Source organism: Molossus molossus, unplaced genomic scaffold (assembly GCF_014108415.1).
Source record: "Molossus molossus isolate mMolMol1 unplaced genomic scaffold, mMolMol1.p scaffold_m16_p_10, whole genome shotgun sequence".
Classification (NCBI taxonomy): domain Eukaryota; kingdom Metazoa; phylum Chordata; class Mammalia; order Chiroptera; family Molossidae; genus Molossus; species Molossus molossus.
Genome location: NW_023425345.1, coordinates 46,174,155 through 46,201,882, shown reverse-complemented (window position 1 = coordinate 46,201,882; position 27,728 = coordinate 46,174,155). Strand labels below are relative to the sequence as shown.

Sequence of the window (27,728 nt, the reverse complement as noted above, 5' to 3'; positions counted from 1 at the left end):
CAGAAGGGGTAACAGTGGCTTGCTTTTTCTAAAACTACCCATTGCAATAATTTTATTATGCATTGTCAACCAACATAAAAATAGCTTATGAAACAGTATCTATGCATAATATATACCATTACTGATATTTTCTAGTCTAATCTCTTTATTTATGCCTTTGACACCCTTAAACTGGAGTATGACTTGCTAACTGTAATCTTGGGCAAGTTATTTGCCTTCTCTACATCTCAGTGTTTTCAGTCCGAGTTCGTAAAATTAAATGAGATAACATATGTGAAGTTCTTGGCACCATGAGCTCTCAGTGTATGTTAATTCTCTACTGTCCACAACACATTTTTTTCACAATACTTAAGAGTCTAGTCTCATATGATGTTGACTAAACCCAAAAACTAAATGCATCAAACAATTAAAATTAAGGTACGCACAGAGTCGACAGATGACTATAGCTATGACTCTTAATTTGTCACACCTTCTTGCACCCATGTCCCTGCATGGTCCTCTTTCCTCACCAACACATGATCTGCTTAGGCCAAAGGGATAGAAGCAAATGGGACACAAGCAAAGACTTCAAAATTGCTGTGCATCGGGCTTGTCTTCGTGCTGCTGGGAACCCTCTCCTGGGACTTGGGGAATGCTGTCACCACGTGAACAAGTCTGCTGGGGAACAAGTCGGCGACAGCAGGAACCGACAGGCAAACTCGCGAGTAAGGTCATCCTACCGCATGTTAGACTACGGCTGCCTGAGACCAGCAAAAAAAGTACCCAGCCCAGCCCAGTCTGAATTTCTGACCCACGGGTACAAGAGCAAATAGATCGGCTCTTTTATGAAAGCCACTAAATTTGGGGGTGGTTTGTTATGCAGCTCTACCACCTGCATAGTTATTTTCAACTTTGTGGTATGAGTATTAAAATGAGATTTGCTAAACTGCTTGAGAAGACACAGATTAAGAAAATCCTTCACCAGACGAAATGGAGTCAAAGGACTTTCTCCAGAAATTCATGTGGCTCGAGTCCTTAATGGCTGAGCTCCTAAACAAAGCGTGTAATATATGCATACTCTTTATTTTCTGATGGGTGGTATCACAGGAGAAGTAAAAGAAGGAATATTTTATTCCCATGTTTTTTCCAGAAGAGATTGTGACTGAGTGATTCCGGGTGTGATTTTTCCTGATAAAACGAGACAGACAAAATGATTTTAAAAAGGAAATGGAGAGCTTTCCTAGTCTGATCAAAGGGAAAAATACTAATTTGCCAGCTCAAAACCTTGCCAAGTATATGTAAGAAGAGAGATGAAATAATTATGGTAATGTAGAAAAATTAAATAGTAATAAGTTCACTTCAATTTAAATGAAGATTTTATCACTGGTCTTCTTGGATGCTTTAATTTATAGACGCCTGGTCAAAATAGGCCATTTTTAAAATATGAAATTAGGGCAATAAAACACAAATATAGGATCTAAGCAAAGATAAAAGTATCTAAAAATAAATAACTATAGGATTCCAGAATTTAACTTGATCTAAGATATTATTTTTTAATGTCTCTAATTAGAAGGGCAATGGCTAGAAACAAGTGTGTGGGTTTCTTGGTTGGACCCGTCTTTTTCTGCACCTGGGAAACAAGGGCAGCCTGTCACGTCAGTGTGGGGACGGGGACACGAGAACCTGCTGTGACTGAACATCCGATGGTTCACCTGCCCCCAGAGTCGCCCTCACTCTGGGCTCCTCGGATCGTTTGACTTCCAATATTTCATTCTTCAGGAAAACTATTTAAGCTGACTCAAATATTCAGTTTTCCTGACGTCTGTAATCTTGTCCTAAAATAATAAATTCACATGCATACTTATAAAGAGAAAATTTTATTTACTTATACAATAAAAATTTAATACATCTTGAAAATGTAATGTCTGTAATAAGCTCATTTTCTTTTTTATTTAATTTTATGAGGCAGTATTTTGCTCTGTTGCAAACATTCATGTATTGTTTTATAATATTAAAGAATTTTGGAGTGGGGAGAGCCATTAGAGGTCATCAGGTTTAACTAATCACCCAAAGTAGCAATCTTTTCTGTATTCTTTCTTTCGTATAGGTGGTTTGTCTAGTAGCTGCTTGTATACGGTCTACTGGCAGAGAACTAATTGCTATGCCAACAAAACAGTCTCTTTAATTTCAGATGGTTTAAGTAGTTAAAAAGCTCTTGCTTATAGTAAGCTCAAACTGATTCTCTGTAACTGGGATCCATTCATCTTTCCCATACTGTCCTCTGGCACTGCACCGATTACATCTACTCCCAATTGTACATGACAGCTCTCTGAGTATTTGAAGGTAGTGATAACATTCCTGAGGCTAAAACCCAGATTTGACAGTTCCTTAAATAAAACAGCCATGAAACCCTTTATTAGTGTGGTCTGGCCTGCAAATGCAAGAAAATGGCCATTGAACCTTTTAGCATATGGACCGAGACCTGATCAAATGTGCTGCCTGTGGTGGTATCACAGGAGAGCACTACCCATGTCATTATTTATCACGCTGCCTGTTAGGGCATCAGCTCTCTGAACAGTTACGCACACTAGGCAATCCCACTCAGCCTCCAGGCAGCTAAAACGCTAAGAGCGTTATTAAACAAACTTCTATTAAGAGGACAGCCCAGACCTAGTCGGTTTGGCTCAGTGGTTAGAGTGTTGGCCCTCGGAATCATGGGTTTGATTCCCAGTCAAAGGCACATATCTGGGTTGCAGGTTTGATCCCCAGCCCTGGTTAGGGTTGTGTGGGAGGCAACCAATCAATGGGTCTCTCTCACACTGATATTTCTCTCTCTCTCTCTCCCCCCGCCCCCTTCCCTTCACTCTATCAAAAATCAATGGAAAAATGCCCTCAGGTGAGGAGTAACCAAAAAAAAAAAAAGAAAAAGAAAAGAAAAAGAGGACAGCCTGTATTTTTCTTGTGGACTTTTAAATCCAAGTGTAGGGTTTCGAGTGGTCTCTAATTTGACTCTTCCTAATGTCAACCCATCACCCAGTCTATGGAGATTCTTCTTAATGCTAATTCCTTAAACTACTTTCTCAGCTTCTGTACCATCACCCAACTGCGGACAGGCTGGCAGGCCAGGGGCAGACCCAGAGCCCAGTGGCACACCATGAGAGACTAATGGTTATCCGGCTGCTGGTCTTTTTAACCTGTGTTTCCCTGTGGCATGCTAAAGCCACAATGCACGCTGCTTCTTTTCAGCACAAAATAGTGATCATTACCACAGAGGCATCGGATTTCTGGCAAAAATCACCCTTGCTTAATGGAGAATGCGATGTACCCTGAGAGTCCCCTAACACTCAGTGCATGAAGATTGCTTTTAAAGAGAAAAAAAACGCATTTTTCACACATAATATTACTTAATCACCAACCTAATCCTATCAAGTAGTTATTACTATTTTTGCTCTCTAGCTGGGAAAATTTCATCTGACTGAACCTGCAGATTCCCTGGAGTCAGAAAGCCTGCCTTTGACTTCTGACTCAGCCCCCTGTGAAACTGCCTCCGTCCCCCTGACAAACTGCTTAACCACTGTTGGTGTCTCTCCTCCCAAGACGGCCACGAGCATTAACTAAAACAACACATGTCAATCAGGTAATACAGTATTTGGCAAACAGGAAAGTCTTCATAAGTATTATCTATAGGTATTATGGCCCAAGACAAGAGAGTTAAAAAAGTGGCAGAAGCAGCATCTGAAGCAGTCTTTGTCTGACTACAAATACGTATAGTCAAGGACATGCAGAACTAATTTTATTTTCCCTAGCAAATACAATTTGTCTTCCTGACCATATCGTTTCATCCAATGAAAATAGGATTTGGAGACTAACAAAAGAAACAATGCAGCTGAAGACACAGCCCAGGTTTGGGATTTTATAGTGACAAGTTAAAGATAAAACCAGGCTAAGAATGAGGTCACAGGAAAGATAAGTTACCAGGCAGCTAAGCCATAGAGAAGCCAGAGCATCAGAGAGGCAGCACAAATTCATTTGCTGTCAAGTATTTGAAGGCAAATGTTGAATGGGCTTTAGACTACCTCTGAAATTTGCATAAGTAAAGATTAACACCCACGAGGCTAAATTATTCATTAGCATTACATATCATTTACAGCACATCAATATTATTATGAATATAAATCTCAAAAGAAGACATATAAATGGTCAGCAGATATATTTTTTAACATCACTAATCATCAGAAAAATGCTAATCAAAATCACAGTGAGATATCCCCTCACACCTGTTAGAATGGCTGCCATCAAAAAGACAAGAGGTAACAAACACTGGCAAGGATGTAGAGATGGGTAAATCCTTGTGCCCTGTTGGTGGGATTGTAAATTGATACAGCCATTATGGAAAACAGTACAGAAGTTCCTCAAAATAATAAAAATAGAACTACTATATGATCCAGCAATCTCATGTCTGGGTATACACCCAAAGGAAAGGATATCATTATCTAAATGTCCATCAAAGAATGAATAGATAAAGGAAATGTGAGAACACACACACACACACACACACACACACACACGGTAATACAACACTACTAACCCTTATAAAAGAAGAAAATCTTCCATTGATTTTTAGAGCAAGTGGAAGGGAGGAAGAGAGACAGAGAAACACATCAGTTGCCTCCCACAGTACCCCCACTGGGACCCAGGGATCAAACCTACAACCCTTCGGTCCATGGGCTGATGCTCGAACCACTGAGCCAAACTGGCCAGGCTACTAACACTCTTTTAAACTATATTAAAGAATCAAGGACTCAGAAAGAGAGCAACTCTGTCTGAAAACATACTTTCCAAAGAATATTCCCAGCTATATGTCCTTTTATTTTAAACAAACAATAATATCAATATCATCCTATAAAATGAAAAGTTTTCTGAAATTTTAAAATGCTGAAGATTACTTAAAGTCTCTAATATTGGGTCCATCATTAACACACAACAGAGCTTCTCTTCATACTGAGATCAATGAAAAAAGACAGTGAAATGTCACAGTTCTGTGTCAGATGAAGCACCAGGTAGAATGACACAGGCAGATGTTTCCAGAGCATGACAAAGGCAGAAAATGTTTCTTTCCAATTATAGCTTAAAGTCAAATAACTGAAGGGAATAGAAAAAGTTACTTTATTCAATTTAATTAAGCCCTGCTTTTCTTGCCTGACAAGTAGAAAGGTTCTTGGGATAGACTAAATTATGTACAGTTCTGGTATAATCTGTAAGAATTCTCATTTGATATACCTAAACTGACAAATATATATATATATATGTAAAATGTTCTCTTTTAGCTTCTCAGGTATGTCAGTACTCAAGTAAACTTTTCTACTTTAAAAATAAGAAAGTCACTAAAATTTGGCATATAAAAACTGGGTAACGATCTTGATTTAGGAATAGTCAATGAGGTTCACCTGCAGCTTCCTTTCAACAGTGAACATTTAAAGAAGTATCTCAGTAAGAATTACAGCATCTCGGACAGATTCCACGGCTGCTTGAGCCGCTCTGAATGCAGCAGTAAGACGGTGACAGTCCTGAAGGGCAGTTTGTTTCAAACTTTCCTGCCAAACACACTTCAAAGAAGGAGCGACTGTTTAACGTGTCCTGCCCCACGTCTCTGGAGAAAAGCAAATTAACCACAGTAACGTCATCACTGAAAGGGTCCATGTGTCACTTGACACTGATGGGCGCTCTCCTACCCATCTTCTCACGCTCCTCAAAACAAGTCTAAAAGGTTGTGTTTTTTTTTAATCCATAGATATGAAAGTTGAGGCTCAAAGACATAAACAACTTGCCTAAAATTTAACATCTAATAAACAAAGCCAAGATTCAAACCTCCACCACCTTACTAAAAAACTTATATTCATGTCCAGCTGATGTGCCTCAGTGGATTGAGTGTTGTCCCAATGGACTGAGAGGTCCTGGTTCGATTACTGGTCGGGGCCCATGACGGGTTGTGGGCTCGATCCCCAGTAGGGGGCGTGCAGGAGGCAGCTTATCTGTTTCTCACATTGATGTTTCTATTTCCCTTCCTCTCTCTCTAAAAAAATTAATAAAAATGTATTAAAAATAAATAAATAAATAAAATAATAAAAAACTATACTCACCCAATTGCAGTTACTATCTCTCCAAATCCCCTCGACCTGCAAGGCCCTCCGTGGCCCCCCTCCAAAGTCTTACTTCCTTGGTTCCTCTGTGTATGCTTGCACTTTTTCAAGAAGAGCAAGAAATATATGGAGAAAAATGCAGCACATTCCTGGCATTCTTATTTATAACAAAAATTATATTTCCTCATAAAAATAAAATACAAGGGAACACAGTAAGAGCGTCACTAGTCTAGAATGACCACACATAAAGATCTCAGAACACATGTCCTCTTCATGCTCATAATGGTGATAATGGCCACGGACGGTCATTCTTTTGCATTGCTGGACAGAGAAGTACCAGCTGTGGCTATTTGACACATTCAGGGTTTGCTCCTCTGCTGCACCCACATTAACACCATCCCTGATCAAGTGAGCTAAGCAACACAGGAACCAAAACAGAAAGCTTATTCTACCCAGCCAGGTCTACAGTTGGCACCCTCAGACTGTAGATATCAAGGTAAGGATGTGAAATTTAAAAAAATAATAAAAAACTCAATGTTGTTTAAAGAAAAAGAAAAGCACGCATCCATCGCTTAACTCTGAATAACCACCTTGGGTGGAAAAGCAGCTTTATATTTGCATGCTGTCTGCAAACTCCTGTCATAGAAAAGTGCTGACAAAATATCATGAGGTGAAAAGTTTTAAAAAGCTGCCTGAAGCTATAGAACAAATAAATAATATATCAGAAGTAAACACAGTAGTTCTATAGACACATTGTTCCTAGAAACATCATTCAAAATACATGTCTAATTATGTGTGGTCGGTACTGCTTGTTTTCCACGGGTAATGTGGGGCCATGGTACTACACCACTGAGGCATCTGTAAGATTTTCCTGTAGGGGCCAGTTATTCCTTCTCTGGTAGCAGTCAGGAGATTGAGAATTAATTCCTTCAGTACACTACAGTATCATTTAAAATGTCTCCTTTAGGCAAGAACATACAATGAGGTAAAGAGAGTCTATTTGATAAATGTTTTGGGCCAGTTTGGCTCAGTGGTTACAGCATCGGCCCATGGACCAGAGAGAACCAGGTTCGGTTCCCACTAAGGGAACGTACCTTGGTAGCAGTTTGTCCCCAGCCATGACTGGGATCGTGTGGGTAGCAACCAGTCGATGTGTCTCTTTCACATCAATGTTACTCTCTCTTCCTCCCTCTCTCCTTCCCGCTCTATCTGAAGATAAATGCAAAAAATGTCCTCGGGTGAGGATAAATAAAATAAAATAAATGGTTTGGGAAAATTGAACAAGCACACACCAAAAAAAGAGAAAGAAACTAGATCACATTCATTACTATATACAAGAATAAACTCAAAATAGATTAAAGACTTAAATGGTAAGACTCAAAACCATCAAACTCCTGGAAGAAAATTCTGGCAGTAAAATCTCAGACATCTCTCTTAGCAATATTTTCTGTGATATACCTCCTTGGGCAAGAGAAACAAAAGAAAAATAAATAAACAAACGGGACTACTTCAAACTAAAAAGATTTTGCACAGAAAAGGAAACCACCACAAAACAAAAAGATAACCTTCTGAAGAGAGAATATATTTGTTATTGATATATCTTTCAAATTAAAAAAAAAAAAATACAAAAACATATCCCTCGGGTGAGAGTTTTAAAAAAAGAACTTAAAAAAATAAATTCACAGTCAAGTCTTGGTGAGGATGTGGAGAAAAGGGAACCCTCACACTGTTGGGTTGGTGGGGATGTAAATTTGTGGAGCCACTGTGGAAAGCAGTATGGAGTTACCTCAGAAAAATTAAAAATGGAACTGCCTTATGACTCAGCAATTCCAATTCTGGGACTAATTCTGAAGAAAGCCAAAACACGAATTCGAAAGAAAATATGCACTCCTATGTTAATTGCAGCATTATTTACAATCACCAAAATATGGAAGCAACCCAAGTGCCCATCAATAGACGAGTGGATAAAGAAGAGGTGGTATGTATATACAATGGAATATTACTGAGCCATCAAAAAAATCTTGCCATTTGCAAAAGCATGGTTGGACCTAGAAGGTATTATGCTAAGTGAAATAAGTCAGACAGAGAAAGACAAGCACCATATGATTTTACTTATATGTATAATCTAAAGAACAAAATTAATAAACAAACAAAATTGAAACAGACTCATAGACACGAGAATAGACTGATGTTTGCCGGGGAGGTGGGGGGAGGTATTGGAGGACTGGGTGAAAAAGGTAAAGAATTAAGACATGCAAATTGGTAGCTACAAAATAGTCTTGGGGATTTAAAGTACAGCACAGGTGATATAGTCAATAACATTGTAATAACTATGTACGGTGCCAGATGGGCACTGGAAATATCCAGAGGAACTCTGTAGATGACTATCTAACCACTGTGCTGTCCACTTGGAGTTAATACAAAATAATACTGAATATAAACTGTCATTGGAAAAGAAAATATTAAAAGAATACAAAAATAAAATAAAATAAAATGTCTCCTTTATGTGGTGCTAAAAAGTATCTTTTGGATAGAAAACTCAATGAAGTTCATTCCATCAACAAATCCTTAGCACGTGCCAGTGAGACCCTGTCCTGGGTGCTGTGAACACCAAAGTGAAGAAAACAGGCGCCTGCATCGGTCAGGAGAGACCAGACAGGGCTGTGGTGACAAACCTCCAGGAAGCTCAGTTGCTCAGCAATATGTGTCACTCACACCACAGGTGCCTGCAGCCTGCAGACCTCGCTCACTCAGGGACCAGGGCTGACCCACCTGACACGTGTGGTCTTTAGTCACCATGGCACAAAGACAGAGCCTGAAGAACCACCCACTGGGGAAAGGGGCCAGAGCCAACAGGCAGCACACATCACTTCTGGTGACAGTCCCACGCTCTGCCTAGTGCAAGGGGCTCAGGAATATAGAGATAAAACCTTCTCTATATTCAAGGAGGAGCAGAGGATCAAAATATTGCTGAGCACTGCTAACACGGCCCTCAGAAAACTCATCATTTAATGGGAAATATATACAGATAACAAGGCAATTAAAACACAGTGTGGTAAATGTTAGGGTGCGGGTGATGCATGGAATTATGGAAATATAAATAAGGAACATTTTACCGGACCTGTAAATGTTAGAAAAGTTTGCTCAGAGGAAGTGATGCCTAAGCAGAGTACAATTTAGCCGAAGAAGAAGTAGTGGAAGGGTGATTCGTGGGGGAAGCAGAATGTATCTGAAGACCCACGGGGTGAGGAAGAGAATGTTCTAGTCATAGGACTAAAGGAAGTTCACTTGGGATGGAACTTCATCTTTGGGCAAAAGTAACAAAGAAGTAGAATAATAAGATTAGCTGGGACCATATTATTTCAAGCCTGATGAGCCATAGGAAGAATTTGGACTTATAAAGACAGTGAAAATCCACTAAAAGTTGTAAGCAGGGATATTTGTGTTTTTAGTGGAATCCCCACAGTGTGAAGTGTAAATGGGAAGGGGCAGCTGTGTCAGTAACCCCAGGAAGAAATAACAGGAGTAAGAGGAAAGATACACTTACACAGAAGGATCTGCAAGATGTTCAGCAGGTAGAATCAATGCGCCCTTGTGATTCACCTCCTGAATGAGAGAGGGAGAGCAAGGAAGAAGGAACACTGCCCAAGTGCCTGGCCTTCGCGACCGGTTGGGGCAGTGGGGGCTAAGACAAGTTCAATTTTGGATTTACTGAGGTTGAATATCATCGAGATATTCAAATGGATATTTACAGTCATTAGTATTATATGTGACTCAGAAACACAATTGGGACTAAATATAAATATTGTCGAATCACCAGTGTAAGATAGTCAATCAAGCCAGAAAGTGGGGCTCATACGGAGAGGCTGGAGAGAGTAGGAAAATGAGATGAGACCCTGAGTGATGAGATCCTAAAGAACGCTACAGAGCAGTACCTTGAGAGGACAGAATAAAGAAAAGAGTACAGAAATAGTGCATTTCAAAGAAGTAGGAATGGTGGGGATTGCCATGTACAGGAGCGAGAGGTCAAATGAAACAAGTCTGAGAAAGACCATTAGATGGTGTGACAAGGAGGTCTTAGGTGACCAGGTGGATTTTGGACACCCCAACTTGACAGCAAGACTTGCAACAAAGACCAAGACTGAGACAGGTGCTCAAGCCTCTTAAGTGAAAAGTCAGCAAGTTGCACAAACACAAACACAAGTTCAAAGTGAATGCTAGAAGGCTCCAGGGTTTTTATCTAGGGCAGGGGTGTGATTTTAAGTTAATTACTTTAAAGGATGACATCTATCACAAGGAGTCTTCTGCTCCTCACAGGAAGCTGCTTCGCTCTGCAAAGTAAAAGGATGTTCCTATGGCTCTGTGGTGCTTTCTTTGAGTAGGGATGCTGTGACATTACCAGGTGAAAGGGTTTTATTGTATCTCTTTATATTTCTCCTTGCAACATAATTCTTCCTTCCTGAAGTAAAATTCAAACTCATTTCCTACTAAAAGGATATATACATAAATCAGTGTGCCACTGAGCTCATGAGGAAGTGTTAAGTGATTTTAATAAGAATTATTTGCCCATGGGCAGGCTGCAGTAAAAACTGCCATGTCTAGAAATAGTTTTAAATACTGGTACTTTTCCATGCCTAACTGAAAGAGCATTACACCATTATTCCTAAATTAAAGTGGTATGTGGCAACTATAATCTGATGACTCTAACAATGTGTCCTGCACTAAAGAGAGAAATAGAAAAATCCTGCAGAGTTGTAGCTACCCCTATAGTCAGAATCATCTGAGAAGTCACCTGGGCTCAATCTTCCCTCGGTGGGTTTGTTTAAGCTAAATATTTACCGTTTGGGGTAACAAATACTGCAAAACTAGGTGTTTGATAGTTTTAAAAATCACAGAATTATGTAATTAAAAAAAAAAAAAATTAAGATGTTACCTACCAACTACATTTTCCCTTGATCACAGCAGAACTTTAAACCATCCCTAAAAGACAACCATCCATCCACCAAAGAAATTTGACAAATGCCTTTGCTATGATGCTCGATGTTGTTGAAAAGGCTCAATACGCAAGGCGTTCTCCTTGGAAACTAATAAGTTTCACTTAGTTGTCATTCCTGCAATTACATTAGTACTTAAGACTGGAAATAAAGATCATATTGATAGACTAGAAGAGAAAGGGCTCACTAAAATTTATTGTTCTAGTCACTGTAAGGAAATGGTCAGGAATGTCATTGAGGATTCTGATCTCTGCACTTTAAGGTCCTCTCTATGAACACTCACAGGGAAATTTTCTCTCTGGTTCTCATAAGGATCAGCAGTGCTTCTCCCAAATATCTACTGTCCAATGCAAGTCATGATCTCTATGCCTGAGAGTATCTGTCACGTATTTGCTAATATTCTTGGGACGGCTTTAAAGTCTCTCCACCATCAGCATGGAAGAAGACATTCAGAAAAACACAGAGCAGAAAATAAAATTAGTACCAAGAATGGAGGAGAGCAGAGAAAAAACTGCTATCAGGCATTTATAGGGATTTTGTGGCCTGTGTGTGTGTGTGTGTGTGTAAGAATATATGTATCAAATGCTAGCTATGCTCTTGATATATAAATTTATTTCCTCTCTAAACATTTCATCACATAGAATTCACTTTTTTTTTTTCCTAATCCTCACCTAAGGATATTTTTCTATTTATCTTCAGATAGAGTGGGAAGGAGAGAGAGAAACATTAATATGAGAGAGACACACTGACTGGTTGACTCCCGCACAACACTGACCAGGGCTGGGGACCAAACTGCAACCAAGGTACGTACCCTTGACCAGAACCGAACCTGCGACTCATTGGTCCATGGGTTGACGCTCCAACCGCTAAGCCAAACTAGCCAAGGCAGAATCCACTATTTTAAACACAGTGTATCAGTTATCATCTGCTGGGGAACAAATTCCCCAAAATGTAGCAGTTTAAAACTGCAAGCCTATTATCTCAGTTTCTGCTGGTCAGGAATCTTGGGGCAGTGTAATGGGTCTTCTGGCTCAGGTGACAATCAAGTCTTCTCCAAGCTTGATCTGGGTCCTGGCTGGCTATTTTCTAGGGACAGTTCCTTGCCATATGGGTCTCTCCATAACCTTACTCCCAATGTTGCAGTTTGCTTCCACAGTAAGGGCTCTGAGAGGTGAGAGAGACAAAGGAGAGGGGTGAGCAAGACTGAAGCCTGAACTTGGAATTTACATCCCATCCCTTTCATCGTGTGCTATTCACTAGACGCCAGCCACGAAGTTTCAACTTCAATCAAGGGGAGGGGAGCCCAAGGTCTTGATTACCCGGAGGTGCGGAGGTGCGTGTCTCCAGGAGCACCTCAAAGGCTGCCCCCTGCACACAGTCATTCTCTTACATTACAGGGACTCTTCTTTACTCCTAATGAGCTCTGAAGTGGGAAAATGGGGCTGGATAGGTTTGCTTTAAGCAAAACGAAACCGGTTTTAATTTTCCTAAACTATTACCATGGGTGCAGAAAATGGAATCAAATTGGTCATTCAGTCCTTAACTTTGACCCCTTTTTGGTCAATCACTAAGGCTCTTTCTGAGTCTTCACTATGAATATGGATCCCCTTGGCTTTATTTTTGCCTGGTAACTAATTCGTACTACATTCTAACCTGATACAGGTTATTCCTGGAAAAGAACAATGAGATCTGTAATCTCAAAATAATCTCACGGTCCCTATTGGAATAGAATTTGGCTACAAATTAGTTGCAAGTGTCCAGGAATACTTAGTGTGCATCAACACCACGCTTTTCTTCTGGAACATTCCCAGATGATCATCTTTTGCTGCTGTCTCTCTCCTACTGATTTTAGGTAAAGTAACCACATGTTTCAGTCAGCCTTGGACAGCACAACTTATGCCTCTCCCCCTGTGTTATTATTAACATGCCCTTTCATCTTCAAATGTGTCCTTGTTTGAATCATAAATTATAAAATTATCATTTCTAGGTAATGTGTGTGCTTTTCCCCCCTATATCTGTCTTCATCTTCTTTTAATCGGGACTTGTATAGGGAGCTAGAGAGAGTGGAATGGAGGGAGCACCCCTCACCCTCTCCCTTTCTTAATGAGAAAGGTTCAGAGAAGGAAAATAGAATTGAAAGAGCAAAATGTTCATTGTTGACTCTTCCCAGTCTTTCCATCTTCCAAGCAGTGTTGCACATTTGACATATATTTAATAAAAGCAGAAGAGGCTCAGACCATGGAGCAGCTTGAAAAGATATATTTGGCGAGGACAAATAACACTCAAGGACAACATGAAGAAGCAAGTAAACTAAAATCACAGAAAATTATGGGCAAGGCTGTTTTGACTCCTGGCCAAATGAAAACTTCCTGTATACCTGAGGCACAGCCAGCCATCCACACAGCAGGTGGCTCCATTCCAACCCAATTTCACAGGTTACAGTCTCCCAGGCCAGTGCTTTTTCTGGGCTATGATGGGAGAGATGGTGTCGCGTAACCACATGATTTACTATATACTCTACCTTCGACCAAAGTTGGGGAAGAAACATTGCTATGTGCAGTGCTGTGCCCAGAAGTTTAGGCTCCATTTAATTTTTTTTCTTTTTAAATTCTGAATCCTTTCTTTCTTGTGACTTCATCCTTTGCCTTTGGCAAACTCCTCTCCTAACTTTCCCAAAAGTAGGAGTTGACGTGAAGGCATATTTTCCTACCCCCAATTCTTACTTCACTCACATTATAATGTTCCCAGCACGGGAAGAGAGCCCTGTTGCTAGGAAACCAGAGGAGCACACAAGTTCAGCCTCCGCTGGCTCCTCCGTTCTGCTTGATCAAATCCTGGCTCTGTTCTTGATTCATCTCAATTTTGTAGACACAAGAAGGTAAAATACTTCATAATTCCTCTGACGTCTTGTACGCTTTATCCATGTCTTCACAAGGTCCTACTGACCTGTACCTTTTCTCCTAAATTCAGTAACTTACTTTATTTATTTCTACGAACCAAGGAGGATATACACAGTGTTTAGAACAGACATAGAAGTTCCAATCAGATTGGACATATTCAACCCAATCAGAATGTGCACCAGCTGCAGACAAGAACTGAACCAGAGAGTACTACCCACCAATTGGTCCAGTGTCTACCTAACCTCATACTTCTCCTTTTTCCTACCAAATATACAACTGAGTACACAAAATTAAATAAGAACTAGATTTTGATGTGAAATTCATCCATGCCTTTTGTGTCAAATCGTTACAATAATTTTTTAACATCACATTATAGATCCCCTTCATAGGAAGAAAGACAGTGAGTGGGAAAGGTGTTAAAGGTCCTGTGTATAGAAAGGAGACGTAAGTTATTGAAAAGTCCATCTTCCCTTCCTGATTGAGGTTGGAGTGGTCAGTGTGGTTCCTGGAGCGTTTCTGTTCTCCCCTCTCTGGGTACATGACAGGATTGCATTTTCCAGGCCCCCTGTGCTTGAGGGGGGCAATAATCAGCTCTAACCAAAGAGACGTGAGCAGACGCGAAGTGTGTCACTTCCAAGCAGAATGTTGAATTACTGTACTGCTCTGAGACTTCCCCAAGGCCAACCAGGAACCTTGCACACTACAGCTGCTGTTTTGGCCTTGATCCCAGAGGGAGGGTGCTTTGAACTGAAGCCCTCCAGGTGACTCACAGTGAAAATAGAAAGTGTGAGCAAAAAATAAACCTGGTGGTCTTGAGCCACTGAAATTTTTAAGAGTTGTTTGTTACTGAGTATTACCTATCCTGGCTGAAATATTTTAGTTTCATAATTTTATCATTGGAGGATCCTGTTTCATGTCCTAATTCTGAGATACCTACTTCAGTGGCTTTAAACATAGAGCCTATAAACCTCTTCATCTTGTACACAAAATTTAGGAGACTAAAGAAGAAGGTCCATTGAGTGTTCATTAAATTTTCCAAAACTTCCCAGCAACAGCTCTCCTTGCTGCTGACTCGTAAATAATCTATGAATTTAGTCTATAACCATGACAGGTAACCTCTTGTTGCCAGCCTGGACTTAGATGCTCTAGTCCTACCTCGTCTTTGTAACCTGTCATCCCTCATTGTCTGGCTATGATCAACGTGTCCATGGCCTGCTTCCTGAACCAGCTCTCGGTTCTTATTTCACCTCAAAGAGATCAGTCTTTAAACTCTAACTGGAAAATGGTGTCCAAAGTAGACACTCAGGAAACGTGTTTTAATCAATGAGGCAGAGTTCAGCTAGCTCAACAGTGTCAGGGGGTCGGTCAGGCTCTGTCTGAGACCTTGTTCCTAAGGAAGAAAAGGAAGCATGCCTATTGTGAATCCCAATTAGGAACCCCCCAAAAGCCTGAAGGGTCTATGTAATGAGTAAATTCTCTAGAAGCAATCCGTCTAGTGGGTGCCTAAACCTAGCTTGTTTACTAGTTTAGGTCATTGGATTTTCATAAACTAACCCCACACCGGCTCAGATGATGGAGTGAAGTAATCATCAAGAGACCCCTGCAGACCCTTAAATTGTTTAAGAGGCTGAACAAAATTCTCCAGCTTAGCTCTCCCCTTTCTGGTGAGCCCTGACATGATGCCAACAGAAATATCATAATTGTTGCTCGTTGAAGACCTACGAAATCCTGTTTGCTTATCAGTTTTATATATATTCCCATTTTCAATTAAGATGTCTCTGTAAGGTTCAGTATATACATACTGTTGCAAATTCTTATCTTTGTGAGTTTACTCATAACTTTATCAATCAGTGATTTATTTGGGATGCTTAGATTTAATTTGCACATCAAATTATCTAATAAAAGTGTATTGAATAATTTATACTATTACATATAAGAAATATTTTATAATATATTTTAAATAACACATTATGCATATATAGATAGTACACGAACAGTCTTGAAGCAAAGAGATCAATTATCCTTTTGTTAAAAAAATAAACATTGTATATGTGACATATATATTCTTTCCTGTTACTGCACAGGATAATGAACATTTTATGCTTTGCAAAATATCTGGGATTCATCTTTCTAATCTTCTAAAAAATGTATTTTAGGGCAAGAGAATTAAATTATGTCGACTACAAAAATATAAGTCAAAATCCAATTCACCCTTTCTTTCAAACATTTAAAATTTTTCATTAATCTTTTATTGTAAAGGATGTAAATTAGTGTTTTTAATTAGGTGAGGTCTGTTACTTAAATCAGGATCAGGTTTTGAGTGTCCCTTTTCTAAGTAATTTTAATATTGCATTATTATTATGCTCTTCCATGTCTTTTGACACTAATTTAATCAAGTATGTTATGCACATTTGCTTCTCCAGAAAAAAAAAAAGTAGAGTGTCGGGGTCCCCTGGTGGTAGCCTAAGGAAACTGCACTAGAGAGAAGTTAACCAGTTCCAGTGAGATTCTCTCCTTCCGAGAGCACAGGCGGGATCACTGCTCCGCACCAGGCAAAAGGCATTCTGCGGACCAGGTGTGGGTGAGCGGAAGAGGCGGCAGCCATTCCTGACTGAGCAGACAGAGCAGGGACACAAGTGCACTGCAGCTGCTGTTACCTTGCCAGGGGACTATGTGAATGATGAAGCATTTTATTGATAGAACCCTGTTTACTGTTTTTCATCAATCCCTTAGGAATAACCATGGAGTTACTAGATTACAAATGAGATAACCTGTCACAGAAATAACTCTCTCAGCAACAGCTGGATTGTCTCAATTTATTAAATTAAACTATATAACTTCACGGTAACCTTAAGCCTCAGGCTATCATATACATGTTTGGAAAGTAATTATTTCCTGTGTGTTCCCCACTGGGAAAAATGAATTGAGATGGAGCTTAAGGATATTCATTATTATATAGTGTCTAGATAATGGGTACACACACACACACACACACACACACACACGACCACTACATCATTAATTCCCATGATATCCATAATTCCATCAAATTCTTCTTCTCTTTTCAGAAAGGTCAAAATTAGCAAATAATCATTTAGTAACTTAATATATGTTTGATTTCCTCTTCTGAATCTTAATGAAATATTATATTAATTTCTGTATTTCCTTTTCATTGATGAAAAATAAAATAGGGACAGTGTATGTACATTCATAAAGATGTATTCTAATAGCATTCAAACCAGGGGCTATGTACTCTATGGTGATTCACTCCATAATTCAAGTATATTGGAGATTATGTATTGTGAAATATGGCACAGAAAATTATTTATTTCACATTACTTGACTGTGATAATACAGAGTAAAATAGCACCAGTTACCATGGAGTTACTTCAATATTTATTGAAGACCTACTGGTGCTAGGTATTCATTTGGGCATTTTGCATGAAATTGATAATAATTATTATAGTTGTATGATAACAATGTAATATTATTGACATAAATTACATAATTTTATTATATTATCCAAAGTACTTATTGTTATTATTATAACAACTAATATTTATTGAGAGCTAAATTACTTGAGGAACTAAAATATATAGTTTCTATCAGTATAAGAGCAACTAATATTTATCAGCAGCTCATAATACAGTGGGCACCACCCAACTGCTCTGCACCCATTGTTTTTGCACACACTGGCTTCTTCGATTGTCACAACAACCCTAAGTTGGTACTAATATCCCCATCTTCGGCTTGAGGAAATGAAGTTCAGAAAGTGAGGTTTACCTGGGCACATAGCTCAAGGTGTCAGAACCAAAGTCCATGCCGTTTCTCCCAGCCACATCACCTTCCATGCAAAGCAAAGCTAATGGTAACCAAGAGTTTTAGCAACCTTAAGCTTTGTTTATTTCTCCCCTGTAAAAGCATGCATTTCCTCCAGATTGATGATGATGATGATAGTAATACTAATAACAATCCCATAATCACAACCCCTATCTTAAAAATGAGAAAACTATCTTTTCCTAGTTATTCTTTTTCCAGTGAGTAACTAAAATGGGGGTAAAATCCAGGTATTCTGTTTCCTGGATCAGAATTTTTCCCCTGTAAAAGCTGGTAAACTATTTAATGACAGTGTTGAAATAAGCAACTATGAACAGAACACATCTTAAGTGTGTTGGATCAATGTTGATTTGGATAGATAATGCACGCCCACAGAGTAATACGGATGCAACGTTGACTGTGTTTTTCATTCATGTTTTACGACTTCATCAATTCAGACAAGACTAACAGTAAACTTGTTATAATTTACTCTGTACTATCACAACCAAGGAATGTGAAATCATTAGTATTAAAAGCAGTAAATTGTGCCCTTTTACTAGACTGCCTCTGGGTAAATAAGTTTGTCTCTCTTTCTCTCCCTCCATGCCTCCCTGCCTCCCTTCCTCCATCTGCTTCTCTCCCTCCAGGCCTCCCTCCTTCCCTGCCTCCCTCCCTCTATCTGCTTCTCTCTCGATCCCTCTCTCTCCAGCCCAGCCTCCTCTCCCCTCCAGTGCCCACTGGGCAGCCTCTGGACCAGACTCGGGCATTCATTACCAGCTTTTCTTCTCACCGGCCCATTCTCAGTAACCAGCTCTGCCCCTTTCTCCCTGCCTTAGTAATTAATTATTGTATTATTGTAAATTAATTGTACAAGCAAGCCAATGTTTAGCCTAATTAAGAGTGAAGCCAACAAATTATTTAAAGCACCACTCCAGGAGAATTTGCATCCAGCCTTGTGTAGGCGGCCAATCAAGCTTTTCCGCTATTGACTCAAGTACTTGCAGTGTTCGTGAATACTCACAGCTCAGCTTCCCCAAACCCCCAGCTCTTAAGCCTGCCCAGGGCCTCTGTCCTGTACCCATCCCTATATACCCATTGCTCTGAAAATAATACCATACTCTTTTTTTTTTCATTTACTACAATTTAAATTGATAGCTTTGTATGTCAATTACTTTGTCAGTTTAGGTCATACCAAAATTGTATAGTTTAACATTATTAAAGACTATTTCAATTTTTTTTCTTTGTAATTTTCCAAAATAAATTTGGCACGTTTGAAAACAAAGACTCAAACACACAACCATCCCTTGCTTAGACCGAGCGGTCAGCACGCAGGTAGCACGGGGGCCGCTGGGTCCCTGAGCACTAGCCAGTGGCGATGGCAGTTCCCAGCACAGAGGATCTGTTCCAGGGCGTCCTCGGCCGGGTCAGGGTGACTGAAAGGGGGGAAAGCGGGAGCAAGGGATCTGAAGGCCTGTGTGAAAGTTTTAAAAATAGTGAATTGAGTAAAGAAAACAGCACTGCCTGGAGTAAAATTTCATCCTTAATTTTTCCCTTTAAGAGTAATTCAGCTTTAGGGAAAATAATGTCCTAAAACATATACCTTTAGCAACAGAAACTGAAGCTATAAATCAGAGAGTCTTTTCTAATACAATATGTAGACACGGTGATGGACCAGAGTATCTGTCATTCTCTTAAAAATGAGGCTAAATTGCCTGGCCGGTGTGCCTCAGTGGATTGAGCGTCATCCCATGGACTGAGAGGTCCGTTTGATTCCTGGTCAGGGCACAGGCTTGGGTTGTGGGCTCGATCTCCAGTAGGGGGCGTGCAGGAGGCAGCTGATACATGTTTCTCTCTCACATCAATGTTACTATCTCTATCTCCATCCCTCTCTAAAAAAATCAATAAAATGTGTGTGTGTGCGTGCGTGTGCGTGTGTGTGTTTGGAAGTCCTAGAAAACATCAGCTTCCTCATACCTTGCTAAAATACCACACAGTCTTTGGAAATTCCAGTTCATGGAAGAATTTTTATAAGTAAGTCAAGTGTCTAATTTTCTCAATGCTAAACACAACATTTATTCTTGTAACACTGGAATAAGCCTATAACATATAGATGTATATATGTGCACAAACATATACATTTCAATACTACTATTTAAAATTGTTTTAGAACATAGAAGGAGCCAAGCATATCACAAAAGAGTAAGTACTTATTATAGAACTCACTACATAGATTTCTTCAAAGAAGCCCACTAACAACTAGGAACATGACTATTTTAACACCACGTTTCAGAAATTCAGAAGGGGAAGATTCTTTTCTAAGCCTGCCTGGGAGGACCAACGGTGAGGTGGTCGGTGCTTGAAAACATGCCCTTTGCTGCCATCAAGTGGCTCTTGGTGGAATTTTTTTTTTTATGAGCATCGACCAGGGTGTACAGGCTTCCCCTCTCAAGTCTATTCCTTATACATAATACATGTGTTACCCTGTAGGGAACTGGGATATTTTGGAAACGCCAGGAAAGCCTTTCTTAAATTAGGGCTTTATACTATAGGCGCTGTGAAAATTCCATGACTAAAAGTTCTTCAGAAAGATGACATCAAAAAGAGTTTAAAGTGTTTGTTTCTAGAAAAACCTCAACCTGTTCTTGGAAGCGCACCTCTCTTTATTTCTACCAAATATTATGTTTCTAAAGGGACTGGCTTTAGGATACCTGGTGGAACATACAGGAAATAAAAAAAAAATGGGGGGAAGATTCATGTAGAGTTCTTTTTAATAAAGTCCCATAACTGTGGAAGAACATGGTTTCATGTCTCTCTTCCACTGACGTCTCACTTTCTCGTGGCTTCAGCCTGTGTGCAAATGGTGCAGCGCATTGCTGAGCGGGGGTGACCACACAACTCAAATTTTAACTTAGCTCATTGCTTTGTCCCTTTCTCTGAGTATGTTCCTGTCTCTCTTCCAAGAGATAAACATCAGGTGAACCAAAAGAGAAAGGGCAAATGCTGTTTTATTTAATTTTATTATTAGTTTTTTCTTTATTGAGTTTTAGAAAGAGAGGACGGGAGAAGGAGAGAGAGACAGAAACACTGATGAGAGGACATCGACTGGCTGCCTCCTGCATGCCCCCCACTGGGGATTTGGCCCACAACCTGGATATATGTCCTGACCAGGAATCGAACCGGTGACCTCTTGGTGCGTGGTCGATGCTCAATCACTGAGCTACTCTGGCTGGACAGGTAAATGCTGTTTTAACAACAACCCAAGACCAAGATGCTGTGGCAGTAGCCTCTTCATACACTGAGAAGGCAGCACCATGTATCTCAGAGCAAGGGTGCTTTTGATCGGAAAATGCATTGATCAGACTTTGGTTTTGAAGGGGAAAGCCCCAGATAAATCGCAATAGACAGACACTGAGATGAAAGGGAACTAAATTGCTCTAAATAATAAACCAGAGGAATTCTGGAAGTTATTGAGGAGAGGGCTCTAGAGAGACGTAGGAACCTGACACTAAGAGAAAGGAATGGCCAGGGATGCTTTGGAGGGGAGGGGTGATCCTAAAATCAAAAGGAAAATGTATATCAAGACGGACAAGCTACACCTGTGTTATGAGTTCCATGGAAAGTTATTGTTTTTCACCTGAAGCCCAGTATAAGTCAGACAGGCTTTCTAGATGTGCCTGTGCTAGTGGTTGTGTTTTCTAATCCACCCTTCCCGGGAGCACTTTCCAGGACCACCTAATGCAGGGGCTTCTGTTTCCATTTCTCACTTCATAGGAGACCAAATCCTTATTTCTGGTCCTGATATGGGAGTTAAAACACAAGTCCCTAAGTCACTGTCTTGGAGCGACACTGTCCTGGTTTTCAGATGCTTCTGCATTTTTGGCTCCAGGTTTTCCCTGACCTTGGGGTAAGCCCAACCAAACTTTACAAAGAGTGTGTCTGGCTGCACCCCATTTTCCAGCACGTCTAATGAGTCTGTGGTAGGAGAGGCGTCAGGTTACCGACTCTGCTGCCTTGTCAAGAGGAAGTTGTTTATACAACATCTAAATGTAAAACCCTCCCTGGATCAGAGCCTTCCCTGCAGAAGAACCCTCACCTATGGCTCAGCCACGTATAGAAAGAAGAATTTAGTCTGGTCTCGGTGACTGAAAGAATCAAAGAAGTTATGGCAGCAGCATTTTGGTGGTGCAAGGTGGAAAGGGATGAAAGAGAACCAAAGGCGAGAGGAGACTTCCCCCAGGGTGGGAGGGAACATGCATGGTCTGAGCCTCGGTCCCTGCTGGCCCAGCCAGTGAACGGGCCTCCGTCCCCTCCGTCTGACTGCCCCTAGGCTTGGCCCGCTCAGGTGGCTAAGCCGTGAGACCTGGTGCGCACTCCAGGAAACTCCGCGCCTGACCAGCCAGGAGCCGGCAACGTCACTCTTACCAAGTCAGTTCTGGCTAAAGCTCCTGAGCGTCTGGTCAGATAAACCAAGGGATTTTGTTCTTTCTTCATCTTGGAAACCCTAAACCCACTCATTGTAGGCCTTAGGGCTTCCAGTCGGAGAGGAGTTCTAAACTACGTGACCACAGGTCTAGCCATCATAGAAAATCCTTGAAACCCCTCTTGGAATAGTTCTAGACCAATATTCCTAGAGAGATCCACAAACCAGGGTACACTGGAACCCCCAGTGCGAACTGGATTTATCATCAAGACTCCAGCCCCCCTCTACCACCAGCAACCCTGTGAGATGAAACCAGTCAGTCACGGATCTGTGCCGACTGTCCTTTCCACAGCCTCCGGTGCCATCCTTCCCTGCCCTGCACAGGAGGAGGCCCCGCCTCCTGGCGTCTCCTGGAGAACCTCAGAACCGCAGTTGTATCTGTTGGCTCTAAGAATTGATTTTGTTCCAACTTTAAATCCCTACCTTAAAGTGTCTACTAGTTCCATTGGCATGGGTCACAAACGTTGAGAATACATCTTTTATAAATGGAGATCTCATTTTTCTTTCATCTGTAGAACTAGCTCATTTGTCCCTTGGTTTGGATTTTTTTTTTTAAGTGGCACCATGAAGATGTCCTCTCAGAAAACAGTCCCTTTCTAACAAAAATAAGGCATATTGGGGAAGAGTTCAAGAGTTAGATAAGAATATGGAAAACTCTAATTAGCTGAAAATAAGAGAGAATCACTTTCAATTTTAGGTAAGACCAAAGCACGCAAATTCTAGACGAACTCTTCTCTTATTTCCTGCACATTCTTCCTACTTCATTCAATTTTCAAATTCGGACCGAATGGTAAAAATGTAAAGCAAGGTTAGTAGGTATATGGGGATGGAGCAACAGGCTCGACCATCAACCAAATCTGCTGGCCGAAGAGCGGGCAGTATAATTAGAATCCACAACTGGATAGCTCAGCTTCTCTGTTATTGTTTCAAATAGAGATTTCATTACAATGTAACTGTAAACAACTCACAAAACCTCTCTGGTCCTCAGTTTCCTGCTCTGTAAAATGGAGATAATAAAAATACTTCTCGCATAGGGTCATCCTGATGTTCGCGACGACTCGTGTCTGGTAGCGAGCACTGTGATTGGTGGCTCGCATTTAGATTCGTGTTATTAGCTCTTGAGTCCTTTACAATGTGCCAGGGGTTATCTCTTATTGCATTTAATTCGTTACTTTCAAATCTGCTTTTTTTCCTCAGAACAAGCTCTTCTGGTTAGTTTATTAGCTCCATATTTAAAAAAAAAAAAAAATTGGATAGAGTCAACTTCTGAGCAAAGGATATATTTTGTATATTACTTAGTGTATTCTTTCCAGCAACAGCTTTTTAAAATGGAGGAGTTGCATGGGTGCCTCCTGCTCCTGTTCCAGAGGTGGCCGAGCTCCGACAGCCCTCAACACGGCCCTTCCCTTCCAGGCGCGCTGCAGGCTGAGGCTCCTTCTGACGAGCTCTGCTCTGAGTCTGTAACTCCACCGTTTAAAAATAGACTCAGTCCAAATGGCATCTTTTAAAGCTCAAGAAATAATTATAGACAAAGCATTTTAATAACTCCCTAAAGCTTGAACATTGGATCTAAAATCACATCCTTGAATTTACCACTCGTTGGTATGGACTGAAATATAAAGCTTGTGAAATACCTGCTTTCTCTTTACTATTCATCTCTTTTAATGGTGAGGGGGGAAACCAGAATTTTAATTGAGCCATTCCTCTCGGCATTGAGCAGTGGCGGCTAAGACATGCACATAACTTCAAAGTAATTGCATCACAGAACCGGCCGACAATCTTGCCTCGCCTATATTGGGAAGAAAAGGATATTACCCAGCTTTCCAATCTATGGGGGGATAGATCAAAACCTTCCTTATGAACTATTTCAGAGACCACACATATCTAAAGTGGCTTATTCTTGTCACTAATCTAATTCTTCACAATAGACTAAGCAATTCTCCTTATTTTCTGCTCTTAAAACTTACCAAGAGCAAACCAAGAACTGGAGAAAGTTAAAAATAATCTACAATCTACTTGGTAGCACTCCTCCACGCCTTGGTGATTTGATTAGTGATTTGATAAGTATAGATCACAATCCTGGATTTAATACAGGGTAGCCACTTCTAAAATGACCCATTTATAACAAAGGTCTCTCTGTTGGAACTGTCAAGAGAGTGTTTAAAAATGCCACCAGTATCAAACACTTTTGCTTAGCCGTGCTCTGTGGAGCAATGGAATTGCAAACCTGGAGACCTTCAGCCTAGCCCAGCCTTCCTAGTCTTGTATCAACAAGTCAATAAGATTTCCTGATTCTCATATTCTCTGTCACTATAATGAAATTAGTACCTGCCCTCAAACTGTCCTCACAGAGAAGTCCTCAAGAATAAAGAGCACAATGTAAGTATTGTGAAAAGCTTCTTGGAGAAAATACATGCAATGTCTTAAGTGAGAAAACGCATACAGTATCCATATTTAGGGTAGAATATTTGTAAAGGACATTTAGGCTACCACAGACTAAAAAAATTCTCTGAATTCTTATGAGTTTCAAACACAACACTCACCACAGTAGAAAGAGGAAATATAACCTACCCCATGTTCCCATCCATTAGAAGAATCATGTTGTATATGTGAGAAAAGATGAAGAGAAAGAGGATCGTGCTGAAGAACATTGTCATCCACGACCCGTGATCTTCTCGAAACATTTTTAACCGGAGCAACTGACCTGCAATATAATATTATTGAACATCAGTGTACATCATAACTCAAAATTTGTTTGTCTTGGTTTTAGTGAATCTCTATTATCTCACTACATTGTGAAGTGTTTGCCATAAGACTGACTTATAGGTGAAATCACCATATAATGTCCTTTTTACTCTTTTGTAGACACCTGATCCTAGATGGAGAAAACAACCCTACATCATCCTGGAGCACATAAGACTGACATGAGAACCTAGCACCCAGAGTGTGCAGTATGCCGCATGGAAACAAGATGAATTAGAGCACCTACCTGCTATGTTCTGTTTTACAAATAGGTTTTCGATTTATTAATCTGAAACTACTTAAGGCAAATGGTGACGACAATGCAAACCTTCCGTACAATTCCCTTTGCTTCCATTGCCTCATTCCCAACACTGGCCAGACAATAGAACCAGGATGGACCTCACTTAAGTGAGGATCCAGTTAATGAAGAAGCATGCAAACTTAACAGGAAAAGCAAAGTCTCTATCGTAAGAGGCAAATGACTCAGCCTCCCTCTGAGCTAAAGCATCCATACCCACGTACAGGCCCGGGCCAAGTGTGTGCTCTGGGGGAGGGGTACGTGCGTGTGTTGTAGAGGTCGGTGTGGCTCCCGACAGAGAATAATGTCCACCCCGAGACCTGAAATTCCATTTACAAAGATAAATGCTAAGCTTAGAAAGAATAAGTGGAAATAGGTCAAGAAGAAAAATGTATCAAGAGGAAGACTAAAGTAGATTATCAGTAATATCAGAATTATTTCAGGAAAATGTTTGAGATTAATGGTAGAGAAGAGAAATGAGAGTGTGAGTATCCTGAACGGTGGAGAAGAAGGGAGAGAACAACACAAACACAGGTCAGCCTGGCTTCGCCTCAGATAAAGTGTGCCCATCATGGTTATCTCCATTCCCGAGAAAGTGTATCTAAATACTGATAAAGGAGATGCTATACATATATAAACTATAATTAAAGTAGGGTAGGCCTAAAGTCTTATAATAGAATTTCTCACTAGAGAAAATATTCCCTTTTTATTCATAATAAGTCAAAGTTATGAACACACACACACATTTCCATCTAGAAATTGTCTCTCTAGGGACAGACAGTGGCTCTCTTATAGGTTACTGAGCATAGAAAGAAATAATCTTTTAAGATTTAACTACTAGATTTTCCTTTGTACCTCACTTTTATTAAAACAGCACTTTAGATTTCATTTGAAAACGAGGCTAACAGAAACATTACCCTAGCTAAACTTTAAATAGAGCAGAAAAAGGGGGGATTTGGTTACATCATCTGGTTTCTTGGCGTGCACAAGAAAAGGAAAGGGCAAATCTGAAAGTCGGGGACCGTGGACAGTAACTAAAAGACGAATGCAGAAGACTTTCGACTGAAACAAAGGAAGCAAGCTCTGCAAATTATACCCTGATTTGATAGACTGAAATCAAAGAGTCCAACCTACACATCAACAGGAATATTATAAATAGACATTAAGCACAGAATGCTCGAGAATACAAAACATACGCCATACATGCGGTAGAGCAAACTATAAAGACTATTATTCATTCACTGAACAAATATTTAATGTGTAGCTGACATGTCAGCCATGGTCCCAGTGCTGTGGATACAGCTGTGAGCAAAGGTGCTTGCAGTCAGTCATCATTTGGGTATTCACTGAAAAGGTGACCTCATTTTAGACTCCTGGACTCTCTTTGTCCAAAGTTCCCTTGGCTAGGAGTCCTTTCAACTTCACACCAAGACCTACTTCAAGAACTGTGAAGACTAGCAATTAAAGTTCCTTGAAAACTTAAGTGTGAATTTCCTTCTTAACATATGCATGTGTCAAAAAATTCACTAATGGATGTACTTTAAAAGTCAAATAATAATGCTGTTGATTTAAGAGATTTGGAAATAAAACATAGTGAATTAACTATCCATTGGCTGAAATACTGCAGTTAACAAAAAGAGAAAGGTGACAGTACCACTTACATGGTCACTGCCCAGCTCATTGGCACTAATTTCAGTCATTAGAGTCATTAGCACAAAATGCCAGGTTAACATGCTTGAAATTCACTGGAAGTGCACAATAAAAGTGCTGCAATCTTTCAGGCCAGACTGCTGTAACCCAAATGTGGAGTCAAAGTACATCAAACCAAGAACCTCAAAGTTACCTGAGGCTGTCTCATGAAAATGTGCTATCTCTGTCCCGTAGTGTGACCATACATTTGGTTTGCTTGGGACAGTAGAGGCTTATAACAGTCATCCTGGCATAGTTACTAATAGCACCCCCTTCCATTCTTAAGTGTACTGGTTTGGACAATAAATCATATGCCACCTTCCCTATTGGTCACAGAATTCAGAATTTTATGCACTTTCCTTGAGAGGAGTCTCAGAAAGCAACTGAGTGAAAACAGCCCTTATAGGTTAACAGAACTAAAAGACATCACTAAGAGAGGTCCATTTCTGACAAGGTCATAAATTATTTTTATTTTAATCATAGATATATCTGTAAATCTGATTGTGTGTTTGTGCTATTAATAAAATCTGTCTTGGACTCTACGAACTATCACCTTTGATATGGTCAAGGCCATAGGATATAAATCTTCAAACAATCAGAAGCATTAAGGTGCTACACAAACCTACGTACTTATTGGAGGTGAGGACTGGAAGGCACAGGGACTCACTGCCACAGATACTGGTCAAGCCC

At 40.2% G+C, this 27,728-nt stretch overlaps 1 protein-coding gene across 7 annotated transcripts in view; it reads right to left on the bottom strand.

Annotated features, from left to right (window-relative positions):
- Window positions 1-27,728, bottom strand: part of TMEM117 (transmembrane protein 117) — a 432,215-nt gene that overhangs the window by 314,094 nt on the left and 90,393 nt on the right. For 5 of the 7 annotated variants that reach the window (XM_036252711.1, XM_036252707.1, XM_036252708.1 and 2 more), the window contains exon 3: window positions 24,881-25,013. The exons of 1 other annotated variant lie outside the window; for it this stretch is intronic. In XM_036252711.1, coding sequence (XP_036108604.1) covers window positions 24,881-25,013 — 133 coding nt within the window. Of the gene's footprint in view, window positions 1-23,943; window positions 24,099-24,880; window positions 25,014-27,728 lie in introns of those variants that run through there. One more of the 7 variants, XM_036252713.1, reaches the window with a different exon arrangement.